Source organism: Sturnus vulgaris, chromosome 5 (assembly GCF_052056855.1).
Source record: "Sturnus vulgaris isolate bStuVul1 chromosome 5, bStuVul1.hap1, whole genome shotgun sequence".
Taxonomy (NCBI): domain Eukaryota; kingdom Metazoa; phylum Chordata; class Aves; order Passeriformes; family Sturnidae; genus Sturnus; species Sturnus vulgaris.
The window spans coordinates 35,535,210-35,559,831 of record NC_142247.1 but is presented as its reverse complement, the minus strand read 5'-3'; the positions used below and the strand labels follow the sequence as shown (position 1 = coordinate 35,559,831).

The 24,622-nt window shown below is 39.6% G+C and overlaps 1 protein-coding gene across 1 annotated transcript in view; it reads right to left on the bottom strand.

Moving 5' to 3' along the window:
- Positions 1–24,622, bottom strand: part of KIAA1549 (KIAA1549 ortholog) — a 140,509-nt gene that overhangs the window by 60,122 nt on the left and 55,765 nt on the right. The window contains exons 2-5 of the mRNA XM_088166109.1: positions 9,518–12,187; positions 7,955–8,043; positions 2,847–3,024; positions 1,220–1,347 (exon numbers count right to left, since the gene is read on the bottom strand). Of these exons, the coding sequence (XP_088022235.1) occupies positions 1,220–1,347; positions 2,847–3,024; positions 7,955–8,043; positions 9,518–12,187 (3,065 nt within the window). The remainder of the gene's footprint in view (positions 1–1,219; positions 1,348–2,846; positions 3,025–7,954; positions 8,044–9,517; positions 12,188–24,622) is intronic.

Sequence of the window (24,622 nt, the reverse complement as noted above, 5' to 3'; positions counted from 1 at the left end):
GAGTTTTCTCCTTTAAGGCCAATCATAATCCAGAATGATCTGAAAGGTACTCCCCAGAAAATGACGAGAAAAAGAAGGTGCAAAATAAACCTAGTCATAAATAAGCCTTAGATGAATGCTAAACTACATGAAACAGAAGAAAGGGATTGATTATGGTAAAAAAAAATATTCTGAGAATGGGTATTCTCTTGGTTAAAATCTCCTGCACCATGCACACCCCAAACCCACCACTGGTTAGAAGTCTTACTTTTGGCACCAGTATGCATAGCAATTGTATCCATGTAGATAAACCTCTTCAAAAAATTAAGAAGTATTTAAAGTAAGTTGGCTAAGTGGTTAGTCCAAGAAATTGTTTTGCATGTTCTGTCTTCAGTCTAAGCAGTGACATAGTGTTTAAAGTTTTGAGCACTTTTCTATATGTACTACATAGCAATTTAGGTACTCTAAAATTTATGTCATTTTTCTTCCTGAATTTATTTTAGGGTACCACAGATGGGTATTTTATGGTGTCAGTTAAACAACATAATAAAATTTATATTGAGTTTGATATTACAACAAAGTTAGATTTAATTTAAGAATCAAAGAGAAGAGGGAGTTGGTCTCATTAAATTGAATTACTGACTTTCCAGGGAGTTCTAAGCTCTGCTGTGTCATTCAGGGCTCTGCCCATGTGCAATACCTTTCATGTGTGAAGTTCCAGTAGCAGCTGTCACAGACATCATATACTGTAAATATTTCTAGACCTCAGAAGCAACTAGCATGTTTGCTCACATGATAGCAGGGTCATGTAACTCCTATATTCCCTTACAGGGTCTCCAGCATGGCAATGAGACCTGAAAGCTTTCTTCCAACAAAAACTTTTTAACCACACCTTACTCTTCTATAGGAAACTATGATGGGAGTGACTCCAATAAGGGTTGGAACAATTTTTATCTGAGCAATTATAAACTCTATAATTCAATGATGCTTTTGGATATAAATCATCACCTTGGATCATTTTTTCAAAAATCTTGTAAAAGCTTGTACTAAGTGGTGCCATATTATTTTGTAGAGGAAAAAGCCCAACTGACTTCATGACAAAGCCTCATAGTTCTACATGACCTAGACTGCAAGTGACAGCCAGTGAGCACCTAACTCATTTCACTGTCTGGATGAAACACAGGACAAGCAAAGGTGGGGGGGGGGGAAAATGACAGACAAAACATGTTCATCCTCTCACCTGAACAGTGAAATTGTAGAACTCCTGGTGTTTGTTCACCTCCAGGAATGCCATTGTCAGCCCTCTCTCAATGCGCTGGCTAAAGGTGCAGAACCCAATATCCACGTTTCGAGGTACAAACTGAAGCACTGAAAGCAAAGGGCAATTATCCCTACAGAAAAGTACTACCATGAGAGAGAAACAAGCAACAGAATTCACAGGGCTATCATTTTCTTCTCTCATGAAGCTCAGGACACTTCCAGTGAAACACCAGATAAAAAATCATAAAACATACATTTTGTGTTGCTGCAGTAAATTCTCTACTCACTAATATTGTTTGCAGCAGTAATTAGATCTCTGAAAGATACTACTGACAAAATACTCACTATTTAAATCCTCTTGTATACTAAAAGATCTTCACTATATACATGTGGCTAACTTCACCTGACCTGACCACTGGACTGGCCACACTGAAATCCTGAGTACCCAACCAATTCATGAAAATCTTCAGAAAAAAAAAAAGAAACATATCTTTCTTGTAGCCTGAAATACAGCATGTAGCTTGTCTAAAAGACTGCACATTGAATCCATTAATGCACATTAGTATCGGTCTAATACTTTTGAAACACTTAGTAAGCTATTTGTTAAATTTAGATACAGACATCTTTAAGTTCAGAAGAGAGAGAGAAAGAGCACAAGATAGAAAGAGTGAGTGTAGAGGAACATGATCAGGCACATGGGCCTCAACTACATGCACATTTGTGAATATCCAGATATAGTCTTATCCAAAGAAATGCTACAGTTAGCTACAGACCCTAACAGCAACGTTATAGAAGGTTCAAAACCAAAAATACATCTACTGTCTATGTATATAACCACATTAAGCAGTGGAAAAAGACCTCATACTTGCACAGTTAAAGTGATGTCTTGCCATACAATTATTAACAGTGCATATAAACACACAAAGCGTACCTGAACAAAAGTACCATGTTGACATTTATTAACTCTGCTTGTATGCTCAGTCCCTGTCACTACCTCATTACACAGTCAAACAAGCAGACAAGCAGTTTTATCATGCAAACAGGGCCCAAAGAAGATTTTAAATGACAGCACTGACTCTCAAAATCCATTACATGGGTACTATTTTGCTTTAGATTATTAACAGTCAAACTTTGCATAAACCACTGCAATACAGCAGCCATGGAAAGCTGAATGCTACATAAGCAATCCTCCTGCTCATATTATACATGGGCAATCAACCCTCCTGCTCACCAATTCTCCTACATCACGACAACACAAAAAGGCAGCTTTTTAATCTGAAATTGACACAAGCATTACAAAGTAGCTGCACTGTGATTTTATGAATGTTTCATGGATTTTTTTTTTCTCTTCTAACCTTTAGAAGCAAGAGGAAGAGCACACTCATTGAGCAATGTACCAAAAAAATAGCTGAAAAAAGCATGAAGCGATGAGGTTAACTATTTACAATTTATCACCTCTCTGCCACAGATCTGTAAATTATGTCATTAACAAAAAGAATTAAGATTCACAGTAGAACACAGGGTTTTGACTCAACCTTGAATCACAAGTGAAGAAGTGTGAATCAGCGGGAAGCTACTTTTCCCCCTCTGTGTCAGGAAGAACTCACCTGTCTGAACTTGGAATCTGTTGTCTGGCACAGTGAAAGAAGGATGCAGTGAGAGGATCATGGGGGCCTCCCCACGAAGAAGACTGCTGTTCACAAGCACATTTATGACAGCTATTGCCGTGTAAACAAAGGGACCGGATGTCACCAGGAAAGCAAATTTAGGGGAAATTTTATAAACCTACAAAAAAAGAAAGAGTCAGAAATTAAAAAAACCCAAACATGTTGAAGTTAAATTGGGCAACATTTTAGACCAACACAGTCTCGGGCAGTTCAAAGCCACCTCACCAAGAGGTAGGAAAACGCAGTCTTTATTTTTCAAAGAGCAGAAGAAGCACAAACAAAAGTGCTGTGCCTTGTAGCCTCCAGTGCATTGGAGGCAACTCCCCTGTGCCAGGTGCACCTACTGGAATCTCTTCAGCACAACACACCAATCTCAGCACTTCCTGATTTATCACATTCCCACATATTAGCACTCCCCCTCGCCTAAATTCCCCTGGTGTATGTAACATTTCCCATACAAAATTCCTGTTTACTTACTGAACTGCTTGCATAGCTACTGCATTTCAGTCATACATCACATAGTGAATACATCCTATACCATTCATATGTGGCACACAAGGAGTAAAAGACATAACCAACGTTTCTTAGATATAATTTTTACACTCAAGAAAACCTTCTTCCCAGGAACACTTCTATCTGCTTGTTTCAACACAGTTACCACATTACAATTCTCCTCTTCCAATTCACGTCCTGACTTTGAGTCTTCTTAAAAACCCTGAGGAGCCTTAGACATCACATAAAAGAAATGAGATTGCAAGTTAAATATAAACCTTGAACCATGCAGATTAATCCATCATTACTCAGCCTCCTAAGTAATTAACAAACCGAAGGGTTTTATTTAGTTAAACATATTGCAGTGTCTTCCCTCCTTCAGAGAAACTCTCTCAATATCAAGAACACCTATTTCCCCACCATTATTTTCTTCCTTTTTGGTTTACTCCCCCAGTTTGCTGTATTTGCCTGTGGCAGTCACACTTCAAAAGTATTTTGGGATATCCAGCATGATGGCCTTAGAGATAATGTAAACCAGAGACCCAAAGTTTCTGATAAATGTGGACCTCTTCTCTGAAGGGATGCTGGCACCTTGCAGATGCCATGCTCGTGAAGGGATATGTTAGATAACTTCAGCTTCAGGAACAGCCTTATAGAAAACCACAGTACCACTTAGATTGCGACCCACATATTCCTTATTGGTATTTCTGCTGTAAAGTGATAGCAACTGCCATTGAGATGAGACAGCAAGCAGCTCTTTCCTGTCTTCTAAAAAGCTTGCATTTCAGAGAGCTCATCTTCACCAGAAGAAACTACCTCAGCAGCAGAAGGAAATGAGAAAAAAAAAAAAATCTATGCTGCTCATCATGCCTTTCTTCCTTTTTAGCCCACAAATATATGCAACATCCAACTTTTATTTTAAATGGATTTAGATCCATAAAACTCAAATTTGTTTGATATTAATAATGTGCACAGCTCTTTTCAGTTCCTCTTATCTGAAATTTTATTCTTTTATCTCATGATGAAATAATCTCTGCAGCTTCACTTTGTCAAATGGAAACAGCAGTTAAAATGGGTAACATGCCAAAAGAAAGTTGCCCATTACTTGCAAATGAGACTACTTAAAAAGCAAGAAAAAGAGGAATTAGAATTACAAATCTCAGTGACAATTTGCTGGTGATTTCTGAAGCAATACACGCTGAGGAAGAGAGGCTTACTGCAGCTAGCATATACTTATGCACATGAGTTGGGTATTTCAGACATAAAGGCAAACCTCTGTAACCAACACAGCTGCCTCCATCTCTGACTGGTTGTGCTGCACCAGAGACAACCAGGGAAGCAGCCCACTCTGGAATTAACTTTTCTGGCTCAACAGCTTACACTGGTTCCCTTCTGTGCTTCACTGCATCAGAAAAACAACATCAACTCCAGAATGGACATCCAAAATAAAAATCCACTTTTAACAGTAATTTTGAGGTATGCAGATTAGAACTACTACAAGTCAAAACAAAAGCTATTTCTGCTTGAGGTACTGCAGGGCTGTCTAGAATTAATTCTCTTCAGCCTAATCCACATGACAGAAATAACAGACCCATGACAGCATGATGCTGTCTGCAAGCTAATTCACAGAAAAATCTACAAAGTTATCTAAGCTAGATGAGCACAGCTCATGACATGACTCTGGAATAATGATTCACGAATGAGAATAGCTGCTCTTGGCAGAGATTTAATGGTTCACAAATCGAGCCATCCATCCAACTCTCTCTTGAAAGTTTCACCTCTACTGCCAGGACAGCGAGATGCTAACAAACTAGGTGGTGGAGCCATCACATTTTAGAGTGTCACTGTTAAAGTACACAAGCATGGATTTCTTATATTAAAATGTACAAATATATTAACTTTAACACCTTGGGCCAGAAAGCCAGAGAAGCACACAAAACTCCATGTGCAGTTTGGAGCCATCCCCACTGCAAAAGCAGAAACCTTTAGTAGAAACAGAGAACTTTTACAACACCTCGAGTTAAGCTACCCCTGCTCCAAAGCACAATGACTAAACCAACTCTGCTGTTTCCAGGACACAACGTATCATTCCAAGCTACTCTCACAAGAGAGAGCACATTCAGTACAGAAAGTTTTTAAGCCTCAATTTACTAGAGACTAGAAGAGTATTGAGGAAAACCATGACTGTATCCTTTCTCTGTCTCTTATGCCACTTCCTAAGCATTCACTATTGATTATTATCTGCTAAATTACTTGATCAGATACACCTTTGCCACAGCCTAATCCATGGCTACACTTCACTGTATTATGCTGTGTAAACATCTGGCAGAAATCATCAACAAGTGATTTTCTCACCACCACCTTATTAAGAATCCTATAAAGAGCCTGCAGAGGGTGTTTAACTTCCTAAAGATGGACTACAAAGGCTCACAGGTCTTAAAAATAAAGCTTCTGCTCCTACACTCTTTAGGATTCTAAGGTAGCAGTTCTCACTGGTTTTGCACACCCCTATGGTGCCAGCCAGAGCCTCAGCAGTGGTGAAGCAGCGTTGGAGCCACTACAAGTCCACAAGGTGACATCTTTGAAAGAAGCATTTACCTGGCAATGACCTGAACTCCACACTTCGGAGGCAGAGTTCACTCATTTGGGATTATAGGAAAAAGTAAATTAAGGACACACTCCCAAAACCACATTAAAAAAAAACCAACAAAGTGGTTGAAGTAAAAATGCTAAAATGCATGATAAAATTTCCAAGCACAAATGAGGCTGGCAAAAACCATTTTCCTGTTGGCATGAACTTAATGGCACCAGGGGTCCTGGCAGTGAGTCACTGCCAACATAACTTTATTTCACACCTCAGTGAAAGTCAAGTCAAGAGAACGTTGTCTAACAGATCCTACCCAAGTGTCGTAAGCTTTACATTACAGAGCGTTGACTAAAATTACTCTTACTCAGACAATGGTGTCTTATCCTTTTGCAGATGCAGGATGTTGAGACCAACTAGCAAAAACTTTGAAATTTTTGGTTGTTCTCTCTTTGCTGTAAGGATTTTTCTAGGAAAAAAGTGACAGAAGTCTTTTTCATTTGGCAGGGTTCTGTCTCTTCTTTTTTCCACTTCAGCAACTCACAATGTTTGAAATAAAGTAGCAGAGACCAAAGTTTCAACTGAGAAAGTTGAGGGCAAAAAATGTTTTAATCCTCCTTTCACTGCTAAACTTCCTTTTTATTTAAACTGAGCAGCAGTTGTAGCCATCACTGCCATGGATTTTATTTTTAAAGCATACATTACTACAAAGTTAAATTTAACTGGACTGTGTCCTGATTTACTGTACATTACATCACAGCGAGGGAACATCTGTGAGCTGTAATAGGAGACACAGTAAAAAAACAGCTTAGAGAAGTGCACTGCTTTACCATAACTTGCAAACACACATATGGTACTTTCAACTAACAAAAGTCAGGTCTGTTTGATTAATTAAGTTCAGCAAGATAGAGAATTCTGTTTAAAATATTGCATTACATCACCACTCAACATACTGCTATTACAGACAGCTCTTTTTCAAAACAACAGTTTTGTTAGTATTCCACAGTTAGAGGTGAAAACATATTTGCTAGTGATTATTTTTAGTGCAAAACCCAATATGATAGCAACATTCTAGAATAAGCAAAACTGATTCAGCAAAGATGTCTTTCTTTAGATAAAAAAGATTTTCCCAAGGATGAAGCTAGATGCATTATTTATAAAAAGAGTTACTTCTGAGAAGCCTTAGGACTTCTTAGAAGCTTTCTTCTATTGAGAGCTTTACAAGGCAATAGTGGGCATGAAAGGCAGAATTTAAAGGGAAAAAATATAAAGCGAGATATCAAATGTTTGTTCCAACTAACCTTCAAATATTAAGCAACAGATTTTGTCCTACTGCTGTTAATAGTAAGAAAGTAAGCACAGGGTCACTGAAAATTAAGTGTGTTTCTATCATTATGAACATCTGACTTCTTGACTATTTCAATTTGCACAAACTGAAGGTATAATTTACAAACCAGAAGAAAAATATCTTATATTAAAAATATCTAAGTAGCTCATGAGCAGGTGTTGCTAAAAGGACAAACTACACATAATTTACAGAGGCAGCTCACTGTAGCTGAAGTTTGGCAGGAATTTGTAACACTCCTATCTTGACTGAGTAGTAGAGATGCACATCCTCAAACGTCAGACAGTAGTTGTTCAATTACTGAGTGCAGTGATCATGGGAGGTGCCAAAATTAAAGGCACCAAGCAATTCTGTGAGCAGTAGATTCTGGACAGTGCTTGCTCACCTCTAACAAAACCAAGAAAGGTCTGTCCTAGAGAACTATGGCATTCTAAAAGTAAAAAAGTTGATATCATGTTCACATTAAAAAACAAACCCAGCCCAAACATGACTAATATTTAAGTTAAAATAAAGCTCTCTCTGATGCAGGATCTATGGACTGTTTGAATTATTATTTTAGCTCGTGAACTAAACTCCTGTTATATTACATTGATCAAAGAGTACTTGTACACACTTCAAACCACTTACCTCTAGCTCTACTGATCTCCTGAACTGAAGTCTGAGCACTTCTTTGATGGATTCACTGACATTTCGTAGAACAGCTCTTCGGGCCAGCACTAGAAATTAATGTCAGTCAGAAAATACATTTTTAGCTTCATCTCTTATGTTTTTATTCAAATCTGCATTTTCAATTGTGCAGTGCATGAAAAAGCAGGTAGTGAGATCAGCTGCATCAAACAGGTAAGATGAACAACTAGGACATGGGTCAAGGTGTGACTGTATACTAAAAAGTGACTGTAAAGTTTAAGGAACTGCAAGTTTATTTTCTCTTGTTTTGATCACAGCTAAGGTCTTCAGCATTCTGATAAAAGAAACTTTTAAAGAGCCACTGAGGCATTCAAATGGAAAAGTAGCGGCATATTTGGTTTGACTTATGAGTGACTCTGCTGTCACAACACAGTTAAAAGTTTTGTAGGCAATGCATGGAATGCAGATAAGGTCAGAAAAAAGCCACAGAAAATATGCATCTACTTTTCTCTTAAATAAAAAGTAAACAAACATGACATTAATTAATGAAAGGGATATCCATAGAGTAAGAAAGAGCTTTAAAATCCCCACATCCCAATGGATGTCCTGTCTGTTATAGTCACACTTGACACTGACTGCGGGTTAAGCAAACAACTGAAAAGTGTTGTGTTGTCATCCTCCATTTACTTTCCATCAGTAATCTACCTACAAAAGTAGTCAAATTACATTTAAAAAAAGTCTTCCTCATCACTAGCATAGCTAGATCACCTACATATGTGGAGGATGACATTATGCTCATTCTGCTTTACTTGTTGCAGCTAAGTCTTAAGAGTAAAAAATATTGCTCACCACGAAAATGCAGCACTTCTGCAGCTGCCCTGGATTAGTTTGCTGGCACTGTTTTGTTAACAAGCTAGGAAAAGGCAGGAAAACACCAGAAAAGCAAACACAGATGCTAAGACAATTAATTTTGAAACACACTAATGTCACTTTTTCTGGTTACAAACACACCAAATCCAATTGAAATAAGTATGGGAGGAGGTAAAATAAAAACATAAGCTAGTAAGGTAAAATTATAAACATGGTTGCAAAACCCAAATGCTTTTTAAACCAATTCTCCTCTTACATAGTACAACATTACCTCACATGCAGGTGTTTTTTTAACAAGCGGCAGCAACAACTGAAAGGAGAAACTTACTCAATCAGAACATTAAACAGTTTGGCAGAACAGTACTGTGACAGTAACATTCATTTACAACCAATGAAATGATAAAGCAGCCTCTAACTCAGCACACTTGTACATATGCATCAGCAATTTTTGAGGACAATTTAATTCTCTGTGCAGTGTAATGTATTTGTAACTCTCACAATGGACTTGGTTCAAGTGAAATCTGTTATTTTTAACAGTAAATGATAAATCAATGCTTTCATAGCTCTTTGTCTAAATTTATACCATGTTTCTTTGAAAGGTTCACTTAGCTAATCCAAAATCTGCAATTTATCTAGGGGGTCATATTAGAGTGGTTTTTGAAAAACAAAATGAAAATGTTGGGAGTATCTTACCCGCAGTGACTAAGTAGGCATCGGGAATGGTGATGTCACAGATATATGGCTGCCTGGTAGTAGTCACAGCAGAGGTTACAACCACCACTTCAGATGGAGTAGTGGTCCTCACAGGGGTGGAGGAGAATGTCCTTGGGCTGCCTGAAGCACTGGTGACAGTGGTGGAAGGAGCTGATGCATCAACACCGGCCGTTGCATTGCTTTCTGATGGAACTTCATATCCAGGGGGAGGGCTAGCAGTCAGAGGAAATTGTGTGGGAGCAAACAACGAGGTCACAGACAGAGATGCTGTAGGAAAGGGCATGACACTGATGGTCTCGGCATCTGATGTGAGGTTGTCAGGGTCTGTGGGAGGAAGGGCTGTGGGGGCATTGCCCCCGCTGGCAGATGTTAAAAGCAGCGTGGGGTTAACTGTAGCACCAATATCCTCATCAGAACCCAGAGCAGTTGCAAGTAGAGATGAAGATACGTTTAAGACAGGAGTTGCCGGAAAGGTAGTAAATGAAGACATCAGACTTGTTTCGGTGATCAAGATGCTGCTGGTAACAGACTGGGTGTCGGAAGTGGGCAGCACCAGGGTAGGAACCACAGAGTGAGAGGTGGAGAGTGAAGGCTCCAGCTGAGAGGTAGCTCCTGTGGCAGCTGAGGTAAACACAACTTCTGAGCCCACTGGCAGTACCGAGGATGCTTCCAGAAACACAGACGACTCTGAGTGAAAATCTGATGATGGCATTATTTCAGGAACCTGTGCATCTGGAAGGGATGATGCATTCGAATAAAAGTATGATGCTTGGCCAAGATGTAACTGAGAAACCTCGGCAGAGCTGACAGTGGTAGCTAAGTCCCAGCTGGTAGCATCCTCAGAAAGTACTGATGTCCCAGTCAACAAGGTCTGAGGTAAGAGTGTTGATAAATCATTTTGCATGACAGAGTAAGAATTTAGCATGGTCAGTGATAAAGACAAGTAGCTAGATTCAATAAGAAATGGTGTTGATAAAAGATTGGATGGGAAATCTGAAATATTTAAAGACGGTTCGTCCTGTGTGGATGTCTTGCCAAGCAAAACCACAGATTCTGATGGCAATAATTCTGGCAATTCCAGTAAGGTTGTCTGACTGATTGCAAATGATGCTACTGGCTCACTTGGGATGATGGTAGAGTCCAACAGAACAGTGGCGGCACCGGGAAGTCCTACACGAGTGCTTGGAGTCAGCAAAATTGTTTCCAGAACAGGGAGTGTCTGGGAAACAGAGATGTTCAGTGACATTTCCCCAGGGAGTTGTTGGTAGGAGGGAGATATTGTTATAGGTGTTCTAGTGTCTGTAGTGCTGAATAAAAACATGCTTGAGTCAGGGATTTCTGCAAATCTTGAAGAAAGTGAAACAACTGGCCTTGATGGAAAAGAAGTATCAAAAATCTCAGGTGTGGGTTCCTCCAATTCATACCCATCGGTAATTATAGTTGTAAATGCAGTTATGCCTTGTACTTCAGAGACTTTGATGGACAAAGTTTCAACATAATCGCCTGAGCCCACGTCATGTTCTGGGGAAAAGCCTGCTTCTGGCAGAAGTGAAACTGAGTCACAATACAGACAGTAACTGTATGATCTCGTGAAAGGCACTGGACTCTTGAGCTCACTGACAAGCTCTGATTGACTTGGTATTTCTGAACCAGCAGGCAAATTTGGTGCTGTAGTGGAGAATTCATGTGTAAACAAGCTGGCATTAGGAATTGTATTAGAGTCCACAGAAATGGCAGCTGAATCAGGAAGGAAAGACACAAGTGGAAGACTAATAGGAAAAAAAGTAGGCTCAGCACTGGCTGCTGAAGGTGGCATGGTCCAAGGAATGTTTGGAGTGGGGTAAGTCCTTCGACTGAGAGATTCTGATGCCCTGCTGCTCACATGGGTGTAAACATCACCATACAGGTCTGTACTTTGCACTGCGGCATCTGGGGCCCCAGGGCTGGTTTCACCCAGCAGCTTGAGATGAAGAGGTGATCCTTCTGAAACAGCCCCAAAAGGCAGAGCTGTTAAACTTGCATTAATATTTTCCTGTGCCACAATTCCCGTGTCGGAAGAAATGGAAGTGAAAGGAACTGCTGTATTTGGAGGGTACAGCAGCAAGTCTCTGCTTGCTGTTAGCATTTCATGATCTGGTACAAAAGGCTTTAGTTCCCCAAGAGTGTAGCTGCGTTCAGGGACAGCACTCAACGGAGTCTTCTGCTGTGCTGTTTCTGAGATATCATAAAGTGAAGAAAGGACAGATAATGAAGGTGTTAGCAACACAGTTTCTAACATTTCTCTTGATGGCTCTACTGTATTAACTGAGTGATGATCTGTTAAAACTGCAAAAGACTTCACGGGAGGAGTCCACTGTGCCTTTGAAAAGGAGTTAATAAATTCATCATCACTTAGGAATGCCTCATTGCTCCTTACAGAGACATCTACCAATAGCATACTTGTCCCTTCTGAAATTCTGGCTATTTCTTCTTGGCTAACTGAAGTCCCATCAAAGGAAGTGGTAACTGATGATAAAACTGTTCGAAGCAAATTACTTTCTTGGGACTCCAAAGTACTTTTTGCTAAGGCTGTTTGTGTCCTGCTGCCTGATATGCTTTCATGCACCGTTGAGAAAAAGGAAAAATTCTGCTGTTCCAAGGATCTCTCATCTAAATCAAGAGGGAGAGAAAAACAAAACCCAAAACACAACAGATCAGCACAAGTAGAAACATCGCTATGAGCAAACCCCATACTGCGTATTTCTGGAGGCAACTGCCCAGAATTCAAGGGCGAAGACAAAGCCTCCCGGTAAGTAAAAACCCTCCACAAGCAAGTCAGCACAAATAGTAAGATTTCTTGTGAAATTCCATTCCTTGGAAATGAGCAGGACAACACAAGCTCCTCTGAATGCACTGACACATTTCTCTATAGCAGCACTCCAGTAAGCCCTGACGAAGAGCAGAAAGTGGCTCCCTCTTACCTGTGCAAGGCTACACTGCATGGCAACTAATGGTCTCACCAAGCAAACACACCAGAAAGGGTAATGAGGAACAATGCAGAGGAAAATCTACAGAATTTTAGGTGCTTTGCTTTCCTTTAGTATCTCTTAAGTTCCTGTGATTTTATCGTATCTTAATGTTAAGGTCACTAGCAGATCTACTCTGTTTCATGGACCAGATCCTCCCTTTCGTATCAGAAATGAATGACACAAGAGATGAAGAGGAGTTCCTTTTTTCATAAGGCAAATGTGGACCTGGTATCCACAAGAATTTGCTAACATATTGTGACATGTCTGTAACAGGTTATGCTTACATTGTCCACCATTCATCTGAAATCTGGCCTGTTAGCAGTCACTGACAAATTGTTTCATTACACAATTGCTATATTTATTCACAGCCCTCTATAGGACTGCTCTCTTTATAGGCCACCTGCAATAAAGCTTTCACTCCTCTAGTTTGCAAAGTTCAAGTAGTAATGGCCAGGTTCAAACAAAACAAGAAAAAGTTGAGAATTCAACACATATTTCAACAAACAAAATATTCTTCTCTCACAAAAGTGTTATTGGGTTACAGAGAAGATCTGCATATAAGCTTTTCCAAGTACAGATAAGTTTGGCAGAGAAAAGGTTGATTACTCTCCTGAAATACCAAGTCTGGATTTATAGCATTCAGAGCTGAATTATTAAAGGAAATCACAGAAAATAGCAGCAGAATAGTTTTCAAGGGTACACACAAAGCATTTATCTTTAAGTTATCTAGCACGCCTGATCACCCTATTTTCATATGGGAGTGTCCAGGCAGTGCTGCTGGAACCTACTGGCAACACACATTAACAAGGCTGGGGCGGCAGGAATCACATCCAGTTAAACCACCAGGGACCAGTTTAAAATAAGTTTAAAAACAAGCATATACAGTACAAAGCACTGGACAAATGACAATATACAGCTCAACTGCAATTACATACATATGTAACCCTTTAGAGGATGCCTTGAACTCAGTAATCCATGGAAAGTCCAGGAATAGCTCATCTCTCTGTTTCCCAGTGTCCAACACCACTTTCCAGAGATGATAAACTGCTTATTCCCTTCTCCCTCATCTGTTTGCTAAACTCCTTGACACAACTTTTCAAGTGCTGACACACGGGCTTGATAAATTTTGAAGGTGCTGCTCTGAAAAGCACAACTAGGATAGTTAATGCTTACCACTGTACCACTGATCACACCTAACCAAGAGAGCGCTGTGATTATATCCTTTAAATTAAAAATTCCGTGTTTTGCAGCATAACAGATACTATTCTCTCAAGCAATCCCCATCTATTTTTTCCTCCTCAAACTCACTGTAGGCATTACTAGCTTTATAATGCTTAGTTGGGTACAATGATAAAACATACTGCCTTACAATGCCTTCAGGTGAAGAAAAAAAAGACAAGAAAAAACACTTGTTTATTTGTCTTACATAGCTTTTACAAGTCCATCCTCAGCCTCTCCAACAGAGGTCAGATGCTTGAGCATGACACAGTGCAGGCACAATGGAATAACAGCTTTCACAAGGAGTTAACATGAGTACCAGACAAAGCAGCGTCCAAGAAGCACAGAACCAAAATGCACCCTGACACAGCTCTGCTAGCTGACCAAAAGTTGCTCTCTCCTCACACCTTTTTTTTTCATTGCTAGAAGCCTCCCTATCCTCATTCTTTTCTTTGACTTACATTTCCAACCTTTACTTTTCTCTTTGTGACACTTTGAGTAAGCAGGGAGTTACTAAAGGAAGACTTACAAGGCTCTGAAGCAAACACTGTCAAAATTAATCACTTCTCTCCCTACATGCATGCACATTTCCTTTTAGGTAGCCGTGTAAAATCCTGCCCAACTTGGTACTTTGGACACCTAACTCTTGCTTACAGTGAATTCCACATTGCAGACAAACATGGTAACAGAGAAGGAATGTTACTTCTTGTTCACCACAGCTTCATGCTGTAAATCTGTGCAGCAGTACACAAGGCAGCTGTGACAGCTTCAACATAATGAGCATGGAAAACAGAGCTGATATAGCTGATGGTTAATATGACCAGGCAGAGCTGAATACTAATACTAATCATTTGGTCAGGTATCTCCACAAATCTTTGACTAAAAGCTGGAGGTGATTCCACAAAAACAACTCTACTGCCTATCTATGCCTATGCTGTGTACCATCTTCTTCCTTCACCCACAGAGAGCCACTTTATTTTTGTTCAGCTTGACAGGGGAGCTGGCACATGGAAAGATCCTGCTGGAAGTAAGTAAATGCCACAGAAAATATAATCTGAAGAGTTAAGTGCATAACCCTAAGCTGTCCAACAGACATGCAGAACAAGCAAGGCTTTAAATTCTTTCTGACTTTAGAATTTTTTTTATTTTTTTTTAAATAGTCTAGTAATATTTTTTCCTGAAAGACAAAGGAATAGTAAATAATAATAATAAATAGTAATAAATAATAATTTCATTATTCACACACTTGTGCCTCACCTCTTAATGTAAAGAATCTTGCCACTGATGCCAGAAAGGAAAGAATATGACTTCTGAAATAAAGGTTTCATTTTTGAAGGAAAACTTCAAAAGTGAAGGAACACTGTGTCTTGAAAAAGTTACAAGTTCTAAGACAAAGTAAGAGCAGTGTTACCTATGGCAAGCAGAATGGGAAAAATTCACCTATCCATGTAGGATTCTTAAAAAACGCACAAGTTCCCAAGTTGATGTTCCACTATTTACTTTGCTTAGTGTTTTAGAAGCAGGGAGCACTAGTGATACACCATTAATAATACAAATTAGTGTTTTCTGTCAACTCCACAGAACAGGGCACCACTTGAATAGCACTTGTCAAGACTGAGCGTGCCTCTCAGGGAGAGCAGATGGGACGCGTGGCAGATGTGTTTGGGAGCAGCCAGGCAGCGCACAAAGAGGCAGGAAAAGCAAAGGAAAAAAGGAAGGAGGAGAAGGCACACCATGGCATGACAATCGGCCTCATCAGTGCAGAGTGGCCAATCTGGCTGTACTGTGGGACAAAGGAAGCAGACAGATTGCACATGTTCTGGTGCAGCTCAATGCCACGACTGCACAAAGCTATTGATGAGCATCAACGCTGACTTGTTCGTTTGCACAGCTGTTACTGTGGGGGGACGGCTCCCGTTCCCTTCAGAAGCAATGGTGATGGGCTCACACCAGACAAGCCAAACTCAGCCAGGCTGATATCATTATGAAAAAGAATAGATAGCTTAGGGAACGAAGCTGTGATCCCAAGCTACAGCAAAGGCAAGCACTAGTGGCAGGGGTGACAGGAGTCGCAGATGGCACCAGTACAATGTCACAGCTCAGACAATGACATTGGGGCAGGGGAGGAGCAATAATATAGGAAATCTGCTGGTGGCCTTGAGGTGGCAGGCTCTCTGCTGCTCCTGCTGCCCCGCTAAACTAGTAGGAGTCACCAGCAATTCACAAGTAATGGAACCTGTCACTGAACAGAGCAACCCCTGAAACTGTCAAATCTGCATTTACAGAAGCTGTGCCCTGCAAAGGCTGCTGCAGACAGGTGAATTTGGGAAGGACAGAACTTTCTCACAACTACAGTAAAGGACTGCTGCAGTCCACAGACTTCTTTGGTGACAAAAATATACCACGTCTGCATGCCAGAAAACTACACAAGTTCATATACAAGGAACTAGACAAGTCATTTTTTCAGAAAGCAGTTAGAGGGATGCAGATTGCATCTTTCCTGTAGCTGCAGAGCTAAAAACTAATGTCTGTTCTATAACCTGCAATAAAGAAAAGATGTCTTAAATATATATTTGTAATATATATATTGTATACTGGTATGCTTTTCTATTTTCTTCGTTTATAACAAATATACTTCCATGTAGTTTTTAAATGCAGGATCCAGATGTAATCTCACCTCTGCCACTGATGTCTCATGTAACTTCAAAAAAGTTGCATCACTTTTCTGCACTCTGCTATTAAGATATGGCAATTGTACACTACCACAATTACCAGTACTTACTAAAATGTCAGTAATTTTCTATATTATCAAGATGTTAAATCATAGACAGGTACAGGCATGACAACAAACACAGGAAATCTTTACTTGTAATGAAATTAAACCTTAAGAATAGAACCAGTAATTTTTGTTCTATTATTTTTGAGAAATTAAGTTATGACTAAGTAGATTCTCAAGCAACAGAAAATGCCAACAGACTAGCAGCAAAACAGTTCAAAACATGTATCACTTAAAAAAAATAAAAAATCTGTGTACTAACACAATGACCAACAAAATTAAATTTTGATAGCTATGTTTATTAGGCAAAGAGAAAAACTGCTCTTTTATTGCTGCCTATTGTTTCAAACAGATGCATTTTAGGTAGAAAGGCAATCAATACTACATACATTCCAAATATTATGGTAAAAATTCCCGACTAACTACGTAACAGCAGCTCCCAAATCATTAAAATTAAAGCTATGAGCTCACTAGGAACATTCACCAGTTGAAACATCTCCCTGATTATGGGATGGAGCAGCATCTCCCATTTAAGGGAAGCTATTGATAATATATATTTTAACTTTTTCTTCAAGAAATGGGAAGTAGGAAATTGAATGCAGTGTAGGTCTCAAGACCACCCAAGGGTAGAAAGAATGATACATGCAAATGTATCTGAAAAAAATCCTAACTCTTCCTCCTACAGCTTAACACTTAATAACTTCCTAATTTATTTAACAGCATTTAGTTCAGCTTCCACCAATGAGCTTGTATGCATTAGGTCATTGCAAAAGATTTATATAGTTCCCTTGTGTAAGCCTCTAACTAAATTTCTTAGGTGTCTGGCTTGTAGGAAAATACCAGTCACAGAAGCATGTGCAGACAGAAAGCTGCCTGCTTTCTTCTCTGGGAGGCATTAAGCATGAATTGAACAGTGACAATAATTACCCCTGGCACACAAAAGCCAGGGAGAGGAGGGGATGGGAGACTGAACTGTCCCTCCCTTCCCAAGCTCCAGCTCACAGCTCCTCTGCAGGGCTCCCTGCAGATTTTGGAAGGTTCTGTTCTGTGGAGTATATGCTGCACTCCTGCCCAGGGCACCCTCAGGGCAGCAAGAGACACAGACAATACAAAGTCCCAAGAGTTCTTTCTTAAAGATGTTGATTTTCTTATGGTAAAGGATCTATCATTTATCAGATGCACATATGAATTTTAACTAATTAAGCTGCTTGTACCACCTGAAAGGCTAAAACAAAGATTAACTAGTGAAATTGAAAAACTATGCTGTCTCAGCCCTCTTTCTCACTGCAGCTGATAAAGTTTTGTGGCAGAAAAGTCTGTATTATGAGGAAAATAAGTGTTACGAGGAAGCAGCAGGCATAGTGAGTGCCTAGGTATACACATGCCCACTTTTACATATTTCAGGTTAGAATATGTAGCCAAAAAAGAAGAGGAACATCTTAAAGTCATTCTTCACCCACGTGCACAGCTGTGGCTCAGCTGCTGCCCAGGTGCAAGTAGACAAGAACCTCCCCCTACTGCACAGCAAATAAGCAAAAGCTTCCATCTCTGTATGAGGAGAAAACATGCACCAAAGCACAAAGGAGCAAAGACAAACCCGTATCTGCTGGCCAGCAGACTTAGAATGGCTTTGCAAATAGAGAGTTTTAGTAGGAGGCAGCCTAACTGGATTTCATACTTCATTCAAAAAATGCCCTATGAAATCCTCATGAACTCTTGCGTTTGCAACCAATACCAATGAACCTGTAATACCACTGCCACTTTCTTCCTACTCCAACATTAAAGCCACCCTCTAAACTTCCTTTCGGACATTTGCTGGTAATCATCACACTACAGACCTGTAGGCAGTCTGTGATTCCAACTTCCACTGCCTGGCCAATGGAAGAGCTCAGGAGAAATCTTGTGATCTCTGCTGTGATCCAGGAATCTTCCTAACATACCCACTGCTGCACAGAACAGGACCCTGTAGTAGTTTACAGTAAATGGCAGACTGAAGGAAAAAGAACCCACAGCTTCTCTTTAATTCATACCACTGCAGCACATTCTGTTTTGCATGAAAGAGATCAAAAACCGTGCAACCCAAGGAAAGCTTTCTGTAACAAAAGGTAACAAGCAGAAGAACAGATCGGGCACTAAGGGCAGAAGAACATACAGAGGGGGTCAGAGAGAGCCACCCCACCACCCACTCCATAAACACAAGCACAAAGTGAGATCCACCTCCCAAACATTGACAACCTTTGGGAAGCCATGACTCAGCAAAGAAGTGGGCTGGGAACAAAGCCCATGCACAGAACAGTTTGTTGTGCCTACACAACACCTGCAAACCCCAAGGATACAGAAATCCTCCCTTGTGGAACTGCATGAAGCTCTTACAGCACCAAGATGCCTCGAGCTGACAAGTCCCTCTCTAGAACTCCTCTAAAGCAAATTAGCCGTGACAATTCACACCCTTTCCAAAATCTAAGAGGGGAGAAAAGTAGATGTTCATGACACGGAAGCCTTCCATGGCCACTGTGCCTTCCTGCAGACCTCAGTGCTCTAACATGACCGGCTGCCTAGCCATGCACACACAGGCACAGAAACCGCAAATCCAATCCTAGTTCAAAGTGTAGCTTTTGCTGGGAGCATTCACGCTTTTTTTGGCACTTAGTTGTACATGACATCATTGTGTGGGAAGCCATATGTTAAAGTACACACAAACTTGAATTGACTTTACAAATGTTAATTCTAAGAAAAACTCTCAGCAGATTTGCTCATCGGGATAACCAGGTCAAATTTTTAAAATGGGAAAGCTTTCCTTCCCCCCACTTCCTTTTTTTTTCCTTTTTAATTGCTCTCTGCACAGCAACTTGATTTTTAGTCTCTAAGCAGCCAGTGTCAGTTTTCATCCAATTGAATGACTAGTGAAGAGCTTTATGCTTATACTCAACACTGCAGTGTCCACCAAAACCCAGATCCTGGAAGCTTTTGAAAAGGCCAATTAAATTTCTATTAGCCTCTTTTTCAATGCAGATGACAGATCAGTGAGTAGCATTTTGCACACAGGCAGAAAATACATCCTTAAAACAAAATTTTACTTCTTACACTGCATTATCACTATAAAAATCTCTACAAGCAATGAAGTGACAGAGAGCCTGAAGACAAGAGTAACTGTCTAATTAAAACAGAACATACGCTGTATCCTAGAAACCCAGTTATCCACGGGAACTCTCTCCATTGACACATATCCTTAACTGTGCTGTGCTACCGACAGAGGAAAAATACCCTTGACTGAGCTTTAAGTTGCTCAGGTCAGCAGGTTTGCTGCTCCAAAATCCTGTTACTTCAAGGAATAAATGGAAGTCCCAACCTGCAGCACCTAAAAGCAGCTCCTGTTAGAGGCTAATTCACAAGGCTTCCGCTACAGACACAAAAGCATGATGAAAAATCTGAAGATGAGATTTTCAGCTGGCAGGGTACCATCACTCTGTATTGAAATCAGAACAACAACTTCATTGCTCCAGGGCCAGATCGCAACAATATGCCTGTACATGCCTAATTTTTCAAACAGTTGTATATGAATAAGCAAATAATACCAAAAATCTCCTGCACAGTTGGATATGAAGGCATTTAGTGGTACTCGCAGCGTGTATCACTTGGCAAATCAAGGCACATGAGAGAGAATCTGTCAGCACATTTCACAGGAAAAGGAGATTTCAAAGAAAAGCTGGGAAAGAGAGCAGAACAGTCCCAGCTACTCCAGCCTTTGAGGCGCTTCACCAAAAGAGTGCTGAAAACATGGAAAGAAAAGGGACAGTCAAAGAGATGGAACAGAAATTGAAGAAGTACTCATGTACATTTAAGAATATTTAAGTAGAGGTTACCTAAGCTTTTTCTTTACAATGTGCAATTTTTATTGACCTTGACCTCACTTGGAAAAAGAGAACTTAAAAAAAAAAACTGCAATAAATAGAGCAACTGCATAATACCAAACATCAAACTTCTTTCATAATTCATACCTATAGAACTTCCAGAAGACAATTTCCTGGCAAAATTACTAGAAAAGAAGAAAGAAGGCAACAGAAGTATTATTTCAAATAAGACCTATACAAAAACTTAACCACAACAAACAAATAAAAGTGACTTTCTCTATAGGCTGTCAAGCTTAGGCATGCATGTACAACATAGACAAATTCAATGCAGATATCCTTACTAGAGATTCTAGAACTGCAGTGGCTTTAATAATAATTATGGTATCAAGTCTATGTTTTCCGTGCAAGTATCTCAAGATTTAGCAACTCATTCTGGTCTTTTTATCCTTTTCTCCTTAGCAACGTATTCAAAAGATGACAAGTAAAGAAACTGCAGTAGCTCACGTCTGAATAGAAATGAAACTTGCCCAAAGCCTTTTCCTCCACGTCCTTAATGCAATCCAACAGCCCTAATCAGAGCTCTCAGAGCACTCTGCTGGAAACAGGTTATCCTGAGCTACAGCTGCCTAAGCTTCCAGATCTGGAACCAATTTCATGACCAACACAAACGAGTTCAGCTCTGCCAGCTCCAGCCAGGTTAGATCCTATTTTCCCAGTACAGAAATTGGTGAAGCTGTGACACCTCCAGTTATCAGACATACACACTAAGATATCCAGGATTCTAAGGTGTGAGTCTTCTATTTCTTAGTACTTTTATTTGCTTTAGAGTCGTGTGGCACTCCAAACTTAGCATAAAGAAGCCATGGATACCGAAGTCTCCAAGTCATGGCAGTAAGACTAGCCTGTAATAAGAAGTATAGCTTCTCCATGGCCCTAGAAACTTCATAGTCTCAGTTATTAACAGGAAAAAAAAATTAAACATCATGTTACTAAGAGTAGCAGAAATAAACAATAAAAAGATCTGCTAGAGGAAACAATGAATATATAGATAATCCAAAAAGAGAATCTAAGCACAGATTACATATTTCTTACTAGAGTATGTACAGAAGAACCAGCAAGGTAACAAAACAACTGTCAAGAGAAGTATATGAGAGTGGAAAGTACGTAAAAGTCCTACTTTATAGGGCAGTCTGCTCACAGCATGTTTTACAGGAGCAACATCTCTTCAGGAACATCAGAAAGTAAAATTTTCTAATTCATATATTGAAAAATACAAAAACACAAAAACAACAATAAATAGGGCAGGCAAGGAATCTCCTCTTACCAAAACTTAACACACACCAGCCAAGTGAGAAACAACCTTGGTAAACAGATCCATTCATGTGCCTTTCTCAGGCAAGACTACCAGCAGAGCAACTGAAATACATTTCAGAACAACTGAGCATTAAAAAAACCAAGAAGCCACAGCATAGCTTGGAGAAGATGTTTGTGTTTTAACTGACATTTGTTAGAGGCATGCAAGAAAACATATTTACCTTAAAGCAGCAAGGAGAAAAAAAGGTGGGCAAGGCATCATGCACAGGTGGATAAAAGCAGCCAGACTGACACATTCAGTAATAATCACTGCACACTTGTCACCCTGGCTGATGACGACTACTCAAGATCCTGTACTACAGCACCACGTTAGCTTGGCTGGGAATTGTTACCAAAGCAAATGATGAGACTGAAGAAATAATCCTTCTAAGTCCTTCACAGGACCTTTCCTGGCCCTTAATCTCCCTGGGTCATCTCATCCCTCCACTTCTCCACCGTGCAAGACTGCATAAGGTTCCAAACTTCCTTCCATTACTGTTCAGTAAACCTACAGACATGATACAATGAGGGCTGTAAATTGCAGCCTACATGGATGAAGCACGGGTACACACACACCACTCCATGTACCACACATGGCACTGTTTAAAAAAGTATCTACTGAAAAAAAACTGGGCCAGGTTTAGAAGCTACTCAGGTGAATCTCACATCTAGTTAAAACCACCCTCATTCCTATGCACACTGGAGAAAGCAGCTGGGAAACAGGACTGAGATGTATTCTGGCTGCACAGTCTCCAAGACAAAGACAAGTAATAAGATTCATATCCAGGCCAGTAAGCATGAGTGTCATGAGAAGAATACAGGCTTCTCTTGAATTCAGACCTTGGTATTTGTTTTGACACAATCTGATTTACATTTTTGGACAATCCAGAAGTTTAAACTAGTGAAGTGTGATGAGTTGATTACGTGTGACCCCTCGGGACAATACACAGTTTTTAGAAGCTGAAACACATACACCTTAGATTCCAAAGAAACTTAGAAGTATGGGGTTTTTCTGCTGATAATGTGGACAACCTATCTAATTCAATCTATCTTAAAAAAATATTGTGATATTGACCCTAGTATCAGATTCCTTTCCTATGTGGCACACCTATGGACAGTACATTATGTTTAGAAGCTGAAACAGCTACCCATTGGATTCTAAACCGAATTTAGAAGTTGGGGGTTGATGTCACAAATAGCTACAAAAGCCTTTCTACTTAAAAAATAGCACTGCATTGAAACTGGAGCTGCCAGTCTTCTCCACAAGGTACCATACATTCAAAGCATTTCCCTTCCCTTTCCAAAAACTTCCCAGAGAAAGGAAGTAAATTCAGTTACATCTGTAATGAGTCAGAACTGCGGGAAAGCAAAAGTTCAGTTTTATGGGGAATAATGACCCGAGTTTCAAGAGTAAGAACACAAAGTAGAGACAAGACTGATACATATTTTATAATTTGCAAATAAGTATGATTTTTCCAAGATAAAGAACAGATCCCTTTCCAATCACAAACAGCTATTCTGCTTTACTGCATGCTTAGTACAATTCAAAATAATTGCAGGCTTCTTCTGCTGATTTTTTAAAAAAATTGGCCTATCAACACAATGTCTCCAAAAAAAAAATTAAATTACTTCACATATATTAGCTACTTTTACTTTTATCCAAGATAATGTTAAAATACACAGTATCATAGGATAAAGAAATAAATCTGATCTGATAATTTCCACAGTATATCAGTCTTAAGAAACTTAGTGTTCAGAAGAGTTCTATTTGAACCTGAAACGAGTTCAAAAGAAAGGGGAAAAATACACTAATGTTCTCTAGTAAGTTATCACTTGTTTATGTTAGAGTATTTACTAAGCACATAAATGCTCTTTCATATATCCCTTAAAAAGCTGGAAAATCACACCTGCCTTTAAGGACAGAGGCTGCTAAAGGAGAGCACATCAGGTATAACCAAATAATCTCTTAAGAGTCAACCCCAGCTCCTGTAAATTGGGATCCTTCCCCTTTCTTAGGCAGAAGGGCTAAATTGAAGATCCTTGTTGACTGTTGAAGCATTTTTTTCTAATAACCTAATCCCAAGAAATAACATTACACATAATAACTATATACCCACACCTTAGAAACCACTAAAAGTGTTGAGACACCCCAAATGAAATTTTTTGAGGCAACTACTTCAAATACAGTTAAATAAATAAAATTATCTCATGAGGAAATACTTTCCTAGGGAGAAGAGCAGCCACAACCAATAAAGTCCTCTGCATTAAGTTGATTTCAATTATTTTAGAGGCTGCACCATGCATATGGCTATTTTTTTCCCCTTACTAAAGCTTGGCTTTTCACAAGTCACAATGCCTAAGTGTCCATGTTCAAAAAAGGCCAGTGTTTATGGATCACAGCACACACACTCTGTACTACTCTGGCCTTTATAGTCAAACTAGCATAAAATTTTTATTTATGCTAAAGGAAAGCAGGTCAGTCTTACATAAGTTATGAGCTACAATTTACTCTATTTCATTTCCTGTGCTTTCAATTCCCCCCACAACAAACAGTCACTTGGGAGTGGACATTTAGCCTAATTATCTCTAGCTGCAATACTCCCACTATCCCATGAATATTCTCTTGTTATAAACTGACCTAATATAGAGACTGGCACAAGTATAGTTACCGTAGACTTAAGACATAATTTCCACACTTCCTGGATAGAAAAAAACACTTCAGCAAGGGTTTTTTCCCCAACTAATAATTAGAATAAATTATTCTGAAAACACAGGGAAGTTTCTATATTCTTTTTAAGTGGACCAGATGGGGCTCAAAATGGTCTAAAGAAAAGGCTTTGTAAGGTTAAAAGGAAAGGATAACCAAGCTCATGTATTC